The 14,193-nt window shown below is 37.0% G+C and overlaps 1 protein-coding gene across 1 annotated transcript; it reads left to right on the forward strand.

Annotated features, from left to right (window-relative positions):
• Positions 1-806: 806 nt before the first annotated feature.
• Positions 807-5,761, forward strand: LOC129322752 (mitogen-activated protein kinase kinase kinase 5). The gene is made up of 11 exons (XM_054969118.1): positions 807-1,543; positions 1,944-2,570; positions 2,646-2,733; positions 2,920-2,982; positions 3,085-3,248; positions 3,373-3,448; positions 3,898-3,957; positions 4,034-4,159; positions 4,469-4,678; positions 4,764-4,866; positions 5,006-5,761. The coding sequence occupies exons 1-10, from the start codon at positions 1,041-1,043 to the stop codon at positions 4,860-4,862; spliced, it is 2,016 nt and encodes a 671-aa protein (XP_054825093.1). The 5' UTR covers positions 807-1,040; the 3' UTR covers positions 4,863-4,866; positions 5,006-5,761.
• The last annotated feature ends 8,432 nt before the right edge of the window (positions 5,762-14,193 follow it).

A 14,193-nucleotide genomic window follows, 5' to 3' on the forward strand; every position in this document is an offset into this window, starting at 1 on the left:
TGATTGGATATTTTTTATCAAAATCACGTTTCCATGCAAATAATTGATTCTCATAGCTAATCCAAACAGGCAGTTACACTGCGACGGATCCATGAAATAAGGAACACAATCGTCCTTCAATTAATAACAAAACACTATTTTCTTTTTTATCTTTTTTTTTTGGGCCAGCCAGACCGGAACCCACACTAATTTAGTAATTAAAGCTTATTAAACTCCTGACATTATCAGACGACAAAGGAAAGCAAATAGCCGATTACATTATATGAATTAATGATCATCTACCAACTCCATCATGCATCTCTATAGTACTATAAGAGTTACAATAATCCCTTCTGGCCTCTTAAAATCCAGCACGCACACACATTTAAAGATTCAATCAAAGGAATATGGGTAGTTACAAAATGCTAATTACATATCCACTCATATCATATTCAGATGAGTAGAGTGTATCACATGATACATGTGACATAGTAAATATGTTGGATAGCATATCCACGTATTTAGTTTGTTCAGTTACTGTTTCCGCGAGGGGTAGCCGGGTAGGCAAGGCAGACAGTGGCGGGAGAATAACAAGCGGACCTAAAATAGTAGAATTAATGACGGAATTTCACATTGCAAATAATTTCTAACAGGAATAAAAATATATTAAAAAAAGCAAAAATGAGATGGTGACATCCTCTTCATGTGAGATGGTCATGGTCATAGGAGGTTGACATGGGGGACGAAGGAGAGAGAAGATGCTGACCTCTCAAAATGGAGTCTTCTTTACCGTTTGGCGTGGGGGCAGTACGTTGTAAACCGCGTTGTGGTTGCCCTTCCAGACACAGAAACAGAGGACGAGCCAGAAGGAGAAACATATCCCAACAAACTCATTCTCCCTCTCTCCAAGACCTATATCCATGCCTGACCATCATTCTCCTCTCGCTTTCGCATATGGCTTATCTTCTCGCTTTGGACAGCAGTTCTCTGCCACCTGCCGATCTTTGTGCTCCTCCTCTGCTACAATGATTCAATGAACCCATTCTCTTTGCCGGATCGCCATGCGTTGGTTACCTTCCCTGTCCTTTTCCCATTCTAATGGTATCAAATCCTCCTCTGCCTCTTCTTCGCTTTCCACCTCCGACGGTGACCACCCTAAGAAGTCCACCGATTCCACTCGCGGTTCTGGTGGCGTCTGGCCTTTCGGTACTGGCAAAAAGACTGGCCGCTTCAAGAAGCTTCGACATATTGCCGACAGCGATGGCAAATCCCCTCCCAGGTGGCATGATTCCGATGATGACGCCCTTGTGCCTTTGGCTCATTCCCCGACGCCCTTCGATCGCCAATTCAATTGTTCCAATACATCCTCTTGCGTTTCCCCCTCCATCTCGCCTCAACCCTTGCCCTTGCCGGACTCCGCGCTTTCTCGCCAGAGAGACGCTGATTACCCTTTACCTTCCCCGAAAGACGTGCCAGGGCCCAGCAGCGCTGCCAAAGGGGTCGTGGAGCACGATCAAGTTGCAGGCGTGATGGTCGGTGTCTCCTCTGTTTTTCGAATTCGGAGGTAATATATTTTGTCTCTGGATTGATGTTGTTTGCGTCTGCTTTTATTTGTTTCGTCATGCGGTCCGTCCTTCGCTCCCATAACATTTATATTTTGAAAATTTCTCATATTTCTTTTTTTTTTTAATTTTTAATGAAACCTATTTGTACGATTTTCCTGCCCTTTCTTTCTCATCTTTTCTGCCCCAACTCAATAACTGAAATATCATTGCGGACAGGCGGTGCTTTCTTAGTGATTATTGGACTTCATGATATTACTACTCTTTTACGATTGCGTTATGTGTCCCTGGAAACGTTTAATTATAAGCATGGCTAATCATCTTTGCTGAATCCGACGGTGCCTGCTCGCCGCATTTGCTAACACTAAGAGTTTATTAACACTTGGCTCAATTATGTCCCAGTGTGTTTGCTAGCTCAGGCTCAAGAAAGAATAAGGCACTTGCGGAAACAGTATCCTCGGGGATGATGCGTCGGGATCTAAGTGTTGGTGAAAGTAATCAAGATAGTTTCTGCATCAGCGTCCCAACTAGGAGTGCTCCAGCTAGTCCTCTGATCAGTCCCTTGGTGAGCCCGAACAATGGGAGATATAGTGATTTCGTTCAATATCATTATGTGTGTCCCCCACCAAATCAATATTGGTCGGCACCGGAGATGGTTACATCCGATGCATCATCAGGAACGACGCCTCCTGCATTATTTGATTTACCTGCATTATCCACTGATACTTCTCCTCATCACAGTCCACGGGGCAGAAGTCCTAATCAAAATCTTAAATGCCGTAGTGGAGCTTCCTCACCCGTGCGTCCCAGGTTATCCCTCGAGACCTCAGTAGCGCGTCGTGACTTCAATGCCCCTGCTCTCAATGTTCACCCCTTACCATTGCCTCCTGGGGCGCCCTTGCTTTCCCCCTCCCCTAAATTATCCCCGACTGTGCCCAAGTTAGAGTCCTCCTCAATGAAAAGCCAATGGCAGAAAGGGAAACTAATTGGGCGTGGTACATTTGGAAGTGTTTATGTCGCCACCAATAGGTGCATGAAGTTTCTTAAGCATCTACCTTCTCTTCCTTGCTAGGTACTGAAACAGTTTTTTCGGTTTTGTGACAGAGAAACTGGAGCATTATGTGCTATGAAGGAAGTAGAAATATTTCCCGATGACCCCAAATCTGCTGAGTGTATAAAACAGTTGGAGCAGGTTGTCCCTTACTATCTGCTTGTCAACTGTGCAAGTATGAAGTGTATAAAATATGATGTCGTTATTATATATTGTATCTTCCCCAAACTAATATGAAGAAATGTTACTATTGTCTTTACCATCATCATTTACACACAGCATTCTGATTCCTCAAGCTCCTTCTTGCTAATTTGTTTCTCTCCTCAGGAAATCAAACTTCTTAGCCAGCTGAAACATACAAACATTGTGCAATATTATGGCAGTGAAATCGTAAGCAATCTCCTTGTTCGTGATTGGGTAAACATGACCAATTATATATTTCTAGAACAATCATAAAAGCTAAGTTTGTTGACTTTGTGTTATATCTTGAAGGTTGAAGACCGGTTTTATATTTATCTGGAATATGTCCATCCTGGATCAATTAATAAATATGTCCGTGAACATTGTGGTGCCATAACAGAATCTGTTGTACGTAACTTTACTCGTCATATTCTTTCCGGGCTGGCTTACTTGCATGGCAAAAAAACAATTCATAGGTACAGTCATAAGTTTGATATGCTGCACAACATGAGATCTGGAAACATCTAGTATATGAAATCCTAAGATATTGTTGCCAATTTTATTGGATGGAAAATGATTATCTTTGCTGGAATTGTATAGGGACATCAAAGGGGCTAACCTGCTTGTCGATTCTGCTGGGGTTGTTAAGCTTGCTGACTTTGGGATGGCCAAGCACGTGAGTTACTAAAATTTTCCTTCTGAATACAGTTTTATGGAAGTTGTTGAATAAGATCTCTTAATTAACAATATTTCTAAAGTTTGGTTGATGATGAAGTACAATGGTGTTGTGCAATCCATGTAGCTGATCCCATCTAGTGGGATAAGGCTTGTTGTCGTTGTAATCTAGACTTTTTTGAGTCTTTGTATTTGTCCTATGGAGAGAATGATTTTCTCATTGCACCTTTTTTTCTTGCTTTTCATGTCACTGTATTTAGTATTTATCTTTTTGCTGTTAAAAGACTTCCTGGAAAAGGATCGATCATCAGTTGAACAGGATTTAAAATTGAAGGGCTCAAATTGTTCGCTTGAGAATTCCTTTGTCTTGGTTGAAATCTGCAAATTTATTACTTCTTCAATTTGTTTATTACTTTGAGTGGAATTACTTAGGATCTTTATCTTCGACAGCTCGCTGGACATGCAGCTGATCTTTCTTTGAAGGGAAGCCCATACTGGATGGCTCCTGAGGTATACCTTTTTCTTATTTCACATTACCCTGTGATATCTTATAGCATTCCTTATTGACGCTTCTTTTCTCCTACAGCTTATGCAGGCAGTGATGCAAAAAGACAACAGCTCTGATCTAGCTTTAGCTGTTGACATTTGGAGCTTGGGTTGTACAATCATAGAGATGCTCACGGGGAAGCCTCCATGGAGTGAATATGAAGGAGTAAGCACCTGCAGAAAGTTTCAGTTGTCCTTTCATATTATGAATCAGTTTCCACACTAGCACTAGAGCCCCAGTTATCATCGACATATTCTGATAGGTTTGGTAAACTGGAGCACTGCATATTTAGATCTGGTTGTATTTCTGCTTATTCAAATTGCTGAAGTCTGAGGCATCTTTGTTGCTCCCTCCAGCCTGAAGCAAAAGCATCTTTATGCAACTTTGTTTAGAGTGCAGCTTGTAAATTCAGCTGAGATATAGTGTCCATATATATCCTTCATTGAATAACTTTATCAAATGGTATTTTTGCAGGCTGCGGCTATGTTTAAGGTTATGAGGGAAGCTCCTCCTATACCGGAGACATTGTCATTGGAAGGTAAGGACTTCCTAAGGTGCTGCTTTAAGAGAAATCCAGCAGAGCGGTCAACTGCTTCAGCTTTACTTGAACATCGGTTCTTGAAAAATGCACAACAGCCAGATGTTACATATTCCATGCAGTCTCACAATGGAATAAACTTGATGGTGAATATAAATGTTGTAACTCTTTATAGCGTTAAAACAAAGCTGTTCAGTAGTATTTATTTATTATTGTTTTTAATGTGGATAGGACAAACCCCATAGTCCCAGAGGGCAATCTGAATATTTATCTGATCAGTTGCTTGCTACCGGCTTGCAAATTGCAAAAGGGAAAGCCAGCGAGAGATGACTAGGTTAGGATTTGCGCATTACACCAAAAGTTACTTGTCCTGAATATTTGTGTCAAAGAATCCATTCTGTTTTAAATGTGGTATTCTTGAGCTGCACGTGGCTTACTCATAAATGTTCATGCATATTTTTTCCTCTCTGCAGATGGACAGAAGCCTCAGTGTAACTTTTGACTTAACATTGGTGTCAGAGTGATTCCTTCCTTGCAAAACCCCTGAGCACTTTGTATTTTTGCCTACATACTCAGGCTGCAAGACACAACCGAAACCCTTCCATGATTGTCTTTGGCTACATCGAAATAGTAATAGTAAGAATGGTATTCCTAAATAACTACACTTAGGGAAGTTATCAATCACTATTCCAGAGACTTGGACCCGTCAATGTATCATAGTTTACCTGGACACTCTTGTTGGTGAGTTGCAGCTATTGCCTAGTAAGCTTATTTCCCCCAGTTTCTCATTGATGCCCTTTTGCCTCAATGAAAGTACGAGGGCTTCTTCAGTCTGGAAGTTATACTGCGCGAGAATAGAAGCAGTTTTTGTGCAATATTACATAGAGCTCTTCAGCAGTAACAGAAGTTCTGGAAGTTTTGTGCAATATTATAAAGCATACATGTTTCTCCTGACAGTAGAATGGAGTCCAAATGGAGCATGTACGCATTAGTAAACATCCTGCTCGCCCTCTCGCTTTCATAGGGATTTTGATGTGGCAGCTTTATTGGCACTGTCACTTGCCAGTGCTAGTTTAATAGATTGGCGTTGTACATTGTAATAAGGTCTATTTCAATATCTTTAGTTTTGGAAGCTGGTGTTTTCTCTGGTTACTGTCAGGATACCCTGCATAAAATTTTAGCGCACTCTAATCCAACATCATGGATGAATAAATTGTTGATTCTTTTCAGGGACTGTATTTTGATGTTTCAATCTCCATCTTGTTTAGAAAAGGCTAGGCGTGGTAATATTTTTCTTGTGGCAATATCAGGTGTCCATGACAGCTGGCTAATTTTTAGACGCAACATTAATCAGTTATCTTTGAAGCTAAACTTTGATTGATTTTGTTATAGGGGTAATTCTCTGTTTTTATAATATTTAAACGAGGCATGTTGTTGTTGGGCCGAGAGAGAGGGGGGGGGGGAGGAAGGAAAGGTTTTTGTACTGTCTAGAGTTGATTTATATATTCATATCATTCTCACAATTTTCTTATCTTCAGCCCAAAACATCCTTTAATTTGGTGCAAAATTGATGACTTTTCTTGCTTTTTAATATTACTTCGTGATCTTCTAGATTGTTGCGGTTGTCACTTCAGACTTGGTCAGGGCTTTTGGTGAAGCACCTGTTTTGTTGGCTACTTCTACCACTTTTTCGCTTGAATCATTTTTCTCCGCATCCATTTCTGTCTCACATTGCACAGTTTTATTTCTTCTGTCCATTTTCGATGATCTGCTGGAGTACAACTTATTCAATCTTGATAATGCTGAATCCCGCCTAGTCTCAGCTGCGAACTTCTTTGCCATGGAAACAGAAACGTTCTGATTTGCCTGTGAAAACCTTTCTTCAGCTGCTCTTGTCAAGGCTGAGTACTCTTGATGTGTTAGTTGTACTGCTGCAGTGTGGACTTCTAATTGCTTAATCCAATGGAGGGATTCATCAGCAGAGTTTTCCCGGGCATCTGACTCGAGCAGGATAGCTTGAACGGTGAGCTGGAAGGTCTGAAGTTTCTGCCTCCTTAACTGCAAATTCTGTCTGAGGTTTGCTCGTGCATGCCTCCCTTTCTTTATGCTGAAGTCAAGCCTTTTCAGTTCATGGCGTGATTGATCCAAAGTGTGATTGATTTCATGGCCCATGGTTTCTGCCTTAAATAGGTATTCTATTTTGGATTTGATGTTCATGGTGATAATCTCCAGCTGAGATTCCAACTCTGGAATGACATCGAAATCTAACCTTTTTTGCGCATCTGCAAGGTTGGATTTCTGCATCTCCAGTTCATCAATGAGGGGCCTAGAGTCAAGCCATGATTGCATGGCATTCTCCTTAGCTCTCTGAAGCTCAAACTTCGTCCTGGCTAGCGCTGCTGCTTCGGCCTCCAGCACAGCTCTTGTTCTTTCTTCCGACACTGTCTCTTTATCCGTGGCTGCTTGGGAATTCAATATCTGCAGAAAAACGTTCCCTCCAAATCTCGTGCATGTGTCTATTTAAGTCATGCTTTGATTTATGATATGTGGTGCCGTGAGGAAGACTGATACGTAACATAAAGGCGACAAATCTCCCTATAAAAATAGCATTGCCGTTCGAGGTTCCTGCGAGCTAGTTCAATGACATTGCTTATTTGTTTGAGATCCCTATGAAGCTTTGTTATCGCCGATTTCCTTGTGTTTGAGATCCCTTGGATTTAGTTTTCAGTCATATTCTGAGTACGTCTGGCCTCTACGATCTCAAATACATAGGTATTGGTGCAGTTTTTGAACTGGGAAAGTTGCTCGCTATTACTTAATCCACCAATGTCTGTCACGCCACGTGCTCGCAAAAAGTTTTTCTTCAGTTAAGAGCTGAGAAGCTCGCTCGGAATTCATTCATACACCGTTTTAAAGGCCATGATAATAAAAGTACAACATATATTACAATTTTTTTTTACAACTAAGAAAATCTCTTCACGGATTATTCACTTATCAATGCTATAGGTCGACTGCATTATTCTTGTTTGTTGTGATCTTTAGTGGGTCGGATCTATTTTTGCGTTTCGTACTTTTTTCTGCTAACAACTTCTATTACTTGGTCATTTTCATTCGCCAGAGGCTCGTTTTTCAAGATCTCCTTTGCTTTGCTCGTCAGTCTGGTAGGCTTCCATCATCTGTATCTATAATTAAAAGAAAAAAAGATGTTTGGCAATTGACATACTAGTATATATGATAGTATGAATTAATGCTGCGAGTTGACAGTAGAATTAATGCCTCAATATGATTCAATCGGCGTGTAAGCCTTAACTGGCCATTGACATTGATGATTTTGGTTGTCAGCTTAATTCACTACAAAATAGAAGGATGAGGTTTGATGAGTTCTATGCAGCGCTGTACTTAGCGTTCATAAAGTTGAAGCCCTGAATCAACGGATCGGTGGGAACAGCATGAACATTAGTGCCTATGAAATTTTTTAAAACAATGGATAGAAGGTTACTGTCATCAAGGAACTAGCTTTGGTATAATTGATCTCACTTCAAACACGGTTGATGATATAGTTTGGAGGATAACTTTTAAGTGTGTGTTTGATTTTTAATTTGTCAAAAGTTTATTTATTAAAAATTTATTTAATAAAAATCAAATTAATAAAGTGAATTGTTATAACGAAATTTATATTTAAATATATTTTTTTAAAAATTAGTTTAATAAATTGAAAGTTGTTTAGATTATGATAGTAAAGTGTGTTTTTGAATATACAATTATAAAGAAAAATATTAATTTATGATGATTTATAATTTTTATTTTACAAATGTAATATATTTAAAATATTTAAAAAATATGATAAAAATTTTAAACAACATAAAATTTGATTTATAATAATAAAAACTTGATCTCTAGTTATTTGTATTTTTTAAATTTATAATTTTAAAAAATGTGGTAAAGATTTGTAATTTTTATTATACATTAATGTTAAAAATTAACATGATTAAGTATTCAATTTATAATGTTAAAAATTAACATAATTAATTATTCAATTTACATTAATAAATTAACTATTTTTTAAATAAAAGAATAAGAAATTAAACTTAAGTTAGTATGGTTAAATAATATTTTACTTTTTAAATCTACTTTTCAAAAGCTCTATCATTTTAAATTGACCAAAAACACATTTTGGACATCTAGCAAATTTCGTCCTCTTAGATCACCATGTAGTGTATAGTAGAAAATTGCCAAAAATTATTTCGAATGTACTTTTTCGTTATGTGTGAGAATAAATAAATCATTATAAACATATATAGGTCAACTCTGGAATGCTAACTCACATCGATCATCCTAAATATAAGGTTGATCTTTTCATGTTAACTTAGTCAAAGGAAAAGCTATATGGGAAAATCTCTGAATAAAACAACAATAATACCTAGATATTCCCAAAAAATTACATATCTTCGTGATTGAGTTGGGACGCTCCTACTTCAACACCATATCAACCTATGCGGATTCACAAAAATCTCATTTACAGACATCACGTGTCCTAAAAATCTAACTTTTCTCAACCAAAACTCATACTTACTGAGCTTAGCATATAACTTGTTCTCTTTCAAAATCTGGAGTATTGTCCTCAAATGCTTCACATGCTGCTTCTTATTTTTTGAATAGATGAGGATGCTGTCAATAAATACCATAACAAATTGATCTAAGTACGGCTTGGAGATTTGGTTCGTATAATCCTTGAATACTGCAAGCGTATTGGTTAGACTAAATAGCATGACCAAGAACTTGTAATGACCATACCAAGTTCTAAAAGCTATCTTGGGCATATCTATTGCACTTACTCTCAACCGATGATACCTTAACCTCAAGTCTATCTTAAAAAAGACTGAGCACTAGCTAAATGATCTAAAAGAGTGTCAATCCTTAGCAACAGATACTTATTCTTCACAGTCACCTTGTTCAGCTATCGGTAGTCAACACAAAGATGCAAACTGCCATCTTTCTTTCTCACAAATAGAACCGGTGATAACCAAGGTGACACACTTGGTTGAATAAACCCTTTATTCAACAAGTCTTTGATTTGCTTCTTCAATTCTGCTAATTCTGATGGTGACATTCGATACAGAGCCTTTGATATTAGTTCAGTTCCAAGAACCAAATTAATAGAGAACTTCACTTCCCTTTTTAGAGGTAATCCGGTCGTTTCATTTAAAAACACCTCTGGAAAGTCACTCACTACCCTAATCTTCTCAATGCCACCATCATATATCGTGTTAGAAGTAAAGAATACTATATAGGCATCATAACCTTGCTGAGTCAACTTCTCCATACTAAATATTGACAAGAACTTGAACTGTGCAAAAGAACTTACTGCTGCAGATAACACTGGTAATAAAACCATCTTTCTAGCACAATTAAGCGTAGCATTATTTTCTGCTAGCTAGTCTATGTCAATGATTACATCTATTCCTTTCATAGAATACAAATCAGATCAATTATAAAAATCTTACCTTTAAATCAAACCTCTGCACCTTTACAAGCTCTACTTGTAATACTAGAAGATCTTAAAAGTGTAGTCACTCTAATGAGTACTTGAAATTCTTGCAAAGACAATCTTCATATATCCACACACTTCTCAAACATAAAAGAATGTGTGGCACCAAAATCAAATAATGCCTCAACTTGATGACCACAAATAAAAATCATACCTCTGATCAAGTTTGGAGACTCTTCCTGTGTGATTGCAAATACCCATCCAGGTATGGTAAATCGATGTATAGGGCTTTCAACTCTACCCTTTGAGCACTACCTTACTAAGTGTCCTGACTTGCCACACTTAAAGCAAGCCTAACATCTTTCTGTATGAGATCTACCGTAAATGTTACACTGGGGCGATCTACCTATGCTCCGTGTCGGGATTAGTATATTTGATGCTTGCCTCGAAGACTGTAGAGATCTAACTCTCACGCCTCCACCTCTCTAAATTGGTCCTTTTTAAACAGATCGAGGTTGAGGTCTTTTGGCAAAACCATTTCTTCTTGAGGAACCAAAACTGCTAGAATTGTAGCCAGGCTTCTTTAAAACTTCGCCTATCGAACCTAATGGGGATGAGAATCTCCCCAAACTATCTTGCCTTCTCTTTGCCTCAACCTCTATGCCCCTCCAAGAAGCTATTCTCAACTTATGACACATGTCCTTGTATGTTATCACATCAAGCAAGGTAATCTGCTGTTTGTATTTGGGTCTCATCTTCTCTAATAGTCTTCTAACTTTTCATTTGGTGTCATTGCTATGCTAGAAATACATGGGAATAGATAGATAAGTCATTAAATCTTTTGATAAACTTCTCCTTATCCAAATTTCCCTACCTAAATGTGTGAAATTTCTTTTCGTTCTTTGTTTTAAAGGAGATTGAAAAATATTGATTGAAGAAAATCTTCTTGAATTCTTCCCAAGTTAGAAGGATACTAATGGTAGGTCTCACGGACTCCTACCATCTCTTTATAGCCCTAACTAACTGCACCGTAGCCATAACCACTTTTTGATCATACGTACAAACTACTACTTTAAACATGGTCTTTAGTCGCTTAATCAACAACTCTACATTCCCTTCTTTCATACTACCATCAAATATCGGTGGCATAAACTAGATGAAAGTCTTCCAAGCCTAATTTATTGATGGATCAGTACTGAGAACTTTTGGTCTACTACTTGAACCCTGAGATAGTCCAGGTCTACTCTGTGCTTCTTGTACTGGTCTTCCTTGATTCTCCACCCTTTCTTCTTGTTCTCTACCTATCAAGATTGCATCATGGTCTTGGATAGTTTGTCTTATGTCTACCATCATGTTTTTTAGCTCTTCTTATAGCTCATCACTCCTGTCTCTCGATAGTGATTCAACTAGTTGGGCTTCTGACATTTGCTCCTTCTCATTTACCTAGCTAGAATGAGCACCTCTAGCACGAGTACTTCTCCTCATGATACTTATATCTTTCTCCCCTCTTAAGGATAAAAATTAAAAGAAAGGAAAAAGGTAAGCATAAGAAAAAGAGTTGTGCAATGAATAATGATAAGTTGCCATATTTAAGGATGAGTGCAGCAAACAAGTAAAGAAATCAGGTCTCGAAACTCAAGAAACTGATACTGTAACCTCCCCCAATATCCATATGATATTAGGAGGGATTAATATAGTCACCACATCAAACATACCAAACTGTTCTCAATAAATTATTTGTAAAGAGCTTGGGACCCAAGACTTCATTTCCAAAATCATCAAAATCATTTGAAATTTAATACATATTAATCACTACATAGTGAAAGACAACTACATGCATTCATCATTCTCAATTTATAATTTGAAATAAAAGAAACAAGGCTAAAAATTGGGTTGTGCATTGTGGTGTGCGCCACATACATTGCGACATGTGACACAAAGCCACGGGCTCCCATTATGTACCATGTATCGCGGCTTGTTAAGCCATGCGCCGTGACACACATGGCAAATTTTTATTGTCATACTACAGTTCGCAAAAGTAAACTTCTGACGTGTGCCATTTCCACATATGATGCCTTCTTAGAGAGATTTAAGCACCTACACGAAGTTTATTTCATAAGCTAGCTAATGACATAAGTTTGGATACGATTTAATGGTCCAATTAAAATTTAGAGTGGGTGTAAAAAGTCATTTTTTCTTAGAACTTTGTGCACAAAGTGTTCAAATCACATACTTAGTCTCATTAAGCCATTTTGAGTTTAAAACTAAGTCTAAAAGGACCATTCATAACTGATTAACCAACATTCACATCATATAAATATACAAATCAAGATTTGACTGTCCAATCGCCCATTTGCACAGTAAGGGCAAATACTAAACTTTTCAAACAATACATTTTTTGTCAATTTTTTACTTATTTATCACAACATCTATATTTGCCACAAAATACATATTTTATATACATTGTAATCCTAAACCCAATTCCTTATTCACTACAATTAGGCTAGGATTCATATATCACCATAAATTTCACAACACACATATTCACAACCTATTTTTAGGCATATTATAGCTTATATCAGAATTTAATACACAAGTAATGCATGTTTACCACTACAAGGCTAAAAATCCTAAAATCACCATAATTTATAGTTCAAAGCATGCAAATGACATCCTATGACAACTTTCATTTATAATATCTATAACAAAATAAGTTCATTACACAAACTTTGAATTTGCACGGCTTTAGCAACACTAAGCCGACCTTGAGTCTTTTCTTTTATCCAGCTCACTATTTTAACCTATAAAAATGTAACCGCAAGATGAAATAAAAATTTCAGTAACAGAATAACTCGTTATTATTAACTACTATAAGTAACTATCAGTAAGTATAGCATAATATACATATATACATAGCATATAATACAAATCTAATTTCATAAAACCATTTTCACTGCAAATCACCACTTTCAATAGCATGATCACTACCATCTGAAACTAATATTACCCCAACTGAAACTATTTGCTCATAATAGGCCAATATACACTCATTGACTTGAGCGCACCTTTAGTGATAGAATCACTCAGCTAAAGGTGTTCTATCCTATATTTAGACTATGATTTTCCCCTATCACATACTGATCGAGGTATTATTACTCCAACATCGTATCACATAGATACTAATAAGCATAAATTTCTAACACCGCACCTATCATGGGCATTAAGGAGATAATCTTCAACACTCATCTCAATAGGCACTAAGGAGATAAAATTCTCCAACACCACATCCCGTCAGGCATTAAGAAGAATGATGCCATATGGACTTCTCATTATTTCTCCTTATAGGTAAACTCCTACCTCCTATGATCATGCTTTCGTATCAAACACTGATTTACATTCATAATCACATATATAGTATAAAATCATTTATTTCCACTTATTCATTTACCTAAAATCCGTTTCATGCAACCATTATGTATTGTCTCAAAACACACTCAGTTTAAAATAATTCCATGCTTTAACTATAGTACTTTCAAATAGTTACAATAGACAATTAAATAGAGTTAGTTATTTAATTACCTCAACCCTTCTATCACTAAAAAAGTTATTCGTGGATTTCATAATTACTAACACTTCTCTACAAACTTTCTTTCTCATTCTACATGTGTAATATGCCAATCTTCACACAATTGACACTATTAGTCAATTAATCAATTGACCAAAAGTACTTATTATTACTCATAACTATATTGAGTCATTCATTTTCTTTCATTTAGTCAATATAGGTTCATCACTACTCATTCATTCTACTTTATCACTTCTATTGATCTTATTACACTTCTACTCGACTTTTGACTCCTTTTTCCTTTTATTTAAGGTTAAATTCAGCTTATGGATTCAAAGCTTTATTATTTAACCCTAAATCAATTATAAAACCTTAGTTTGATTTCAGAAAACATTTTCATTACAAAAAGGTAAAAAACAAACCCCTTAAATTTTTTTCAATTTAATTTCTCTATAACTTATTTCTAAAAGAAATTACAGTAGAATTGAAGCTAAGGGCTGTAAAAAACTTACCTGATAAGTTATCAATCAAAAACTTCTCTCAAGCTCACAAAATCGATGCCCTAACTGAGAAACGTATTTATCTTCTCTCCTTTCATGTTTTCTTCT

This window comes from Prosopis cineraria, unplaced genomic scaffold (genome assembly GCF_029017545.1).
Source record: "Prosopis cineraria cultivar Desert tree isolate PC_DT_omini unplaced genomic scaffold, ASM2901754v1 PC10, whole genome shotgun sequence".
Lineage (NCBI taxonomy): Eukaryota > Viridiplantae > Streptophyta > Magnoliopsida > Fabales > Fabaceae > Prosopis > Prosopis cineraria.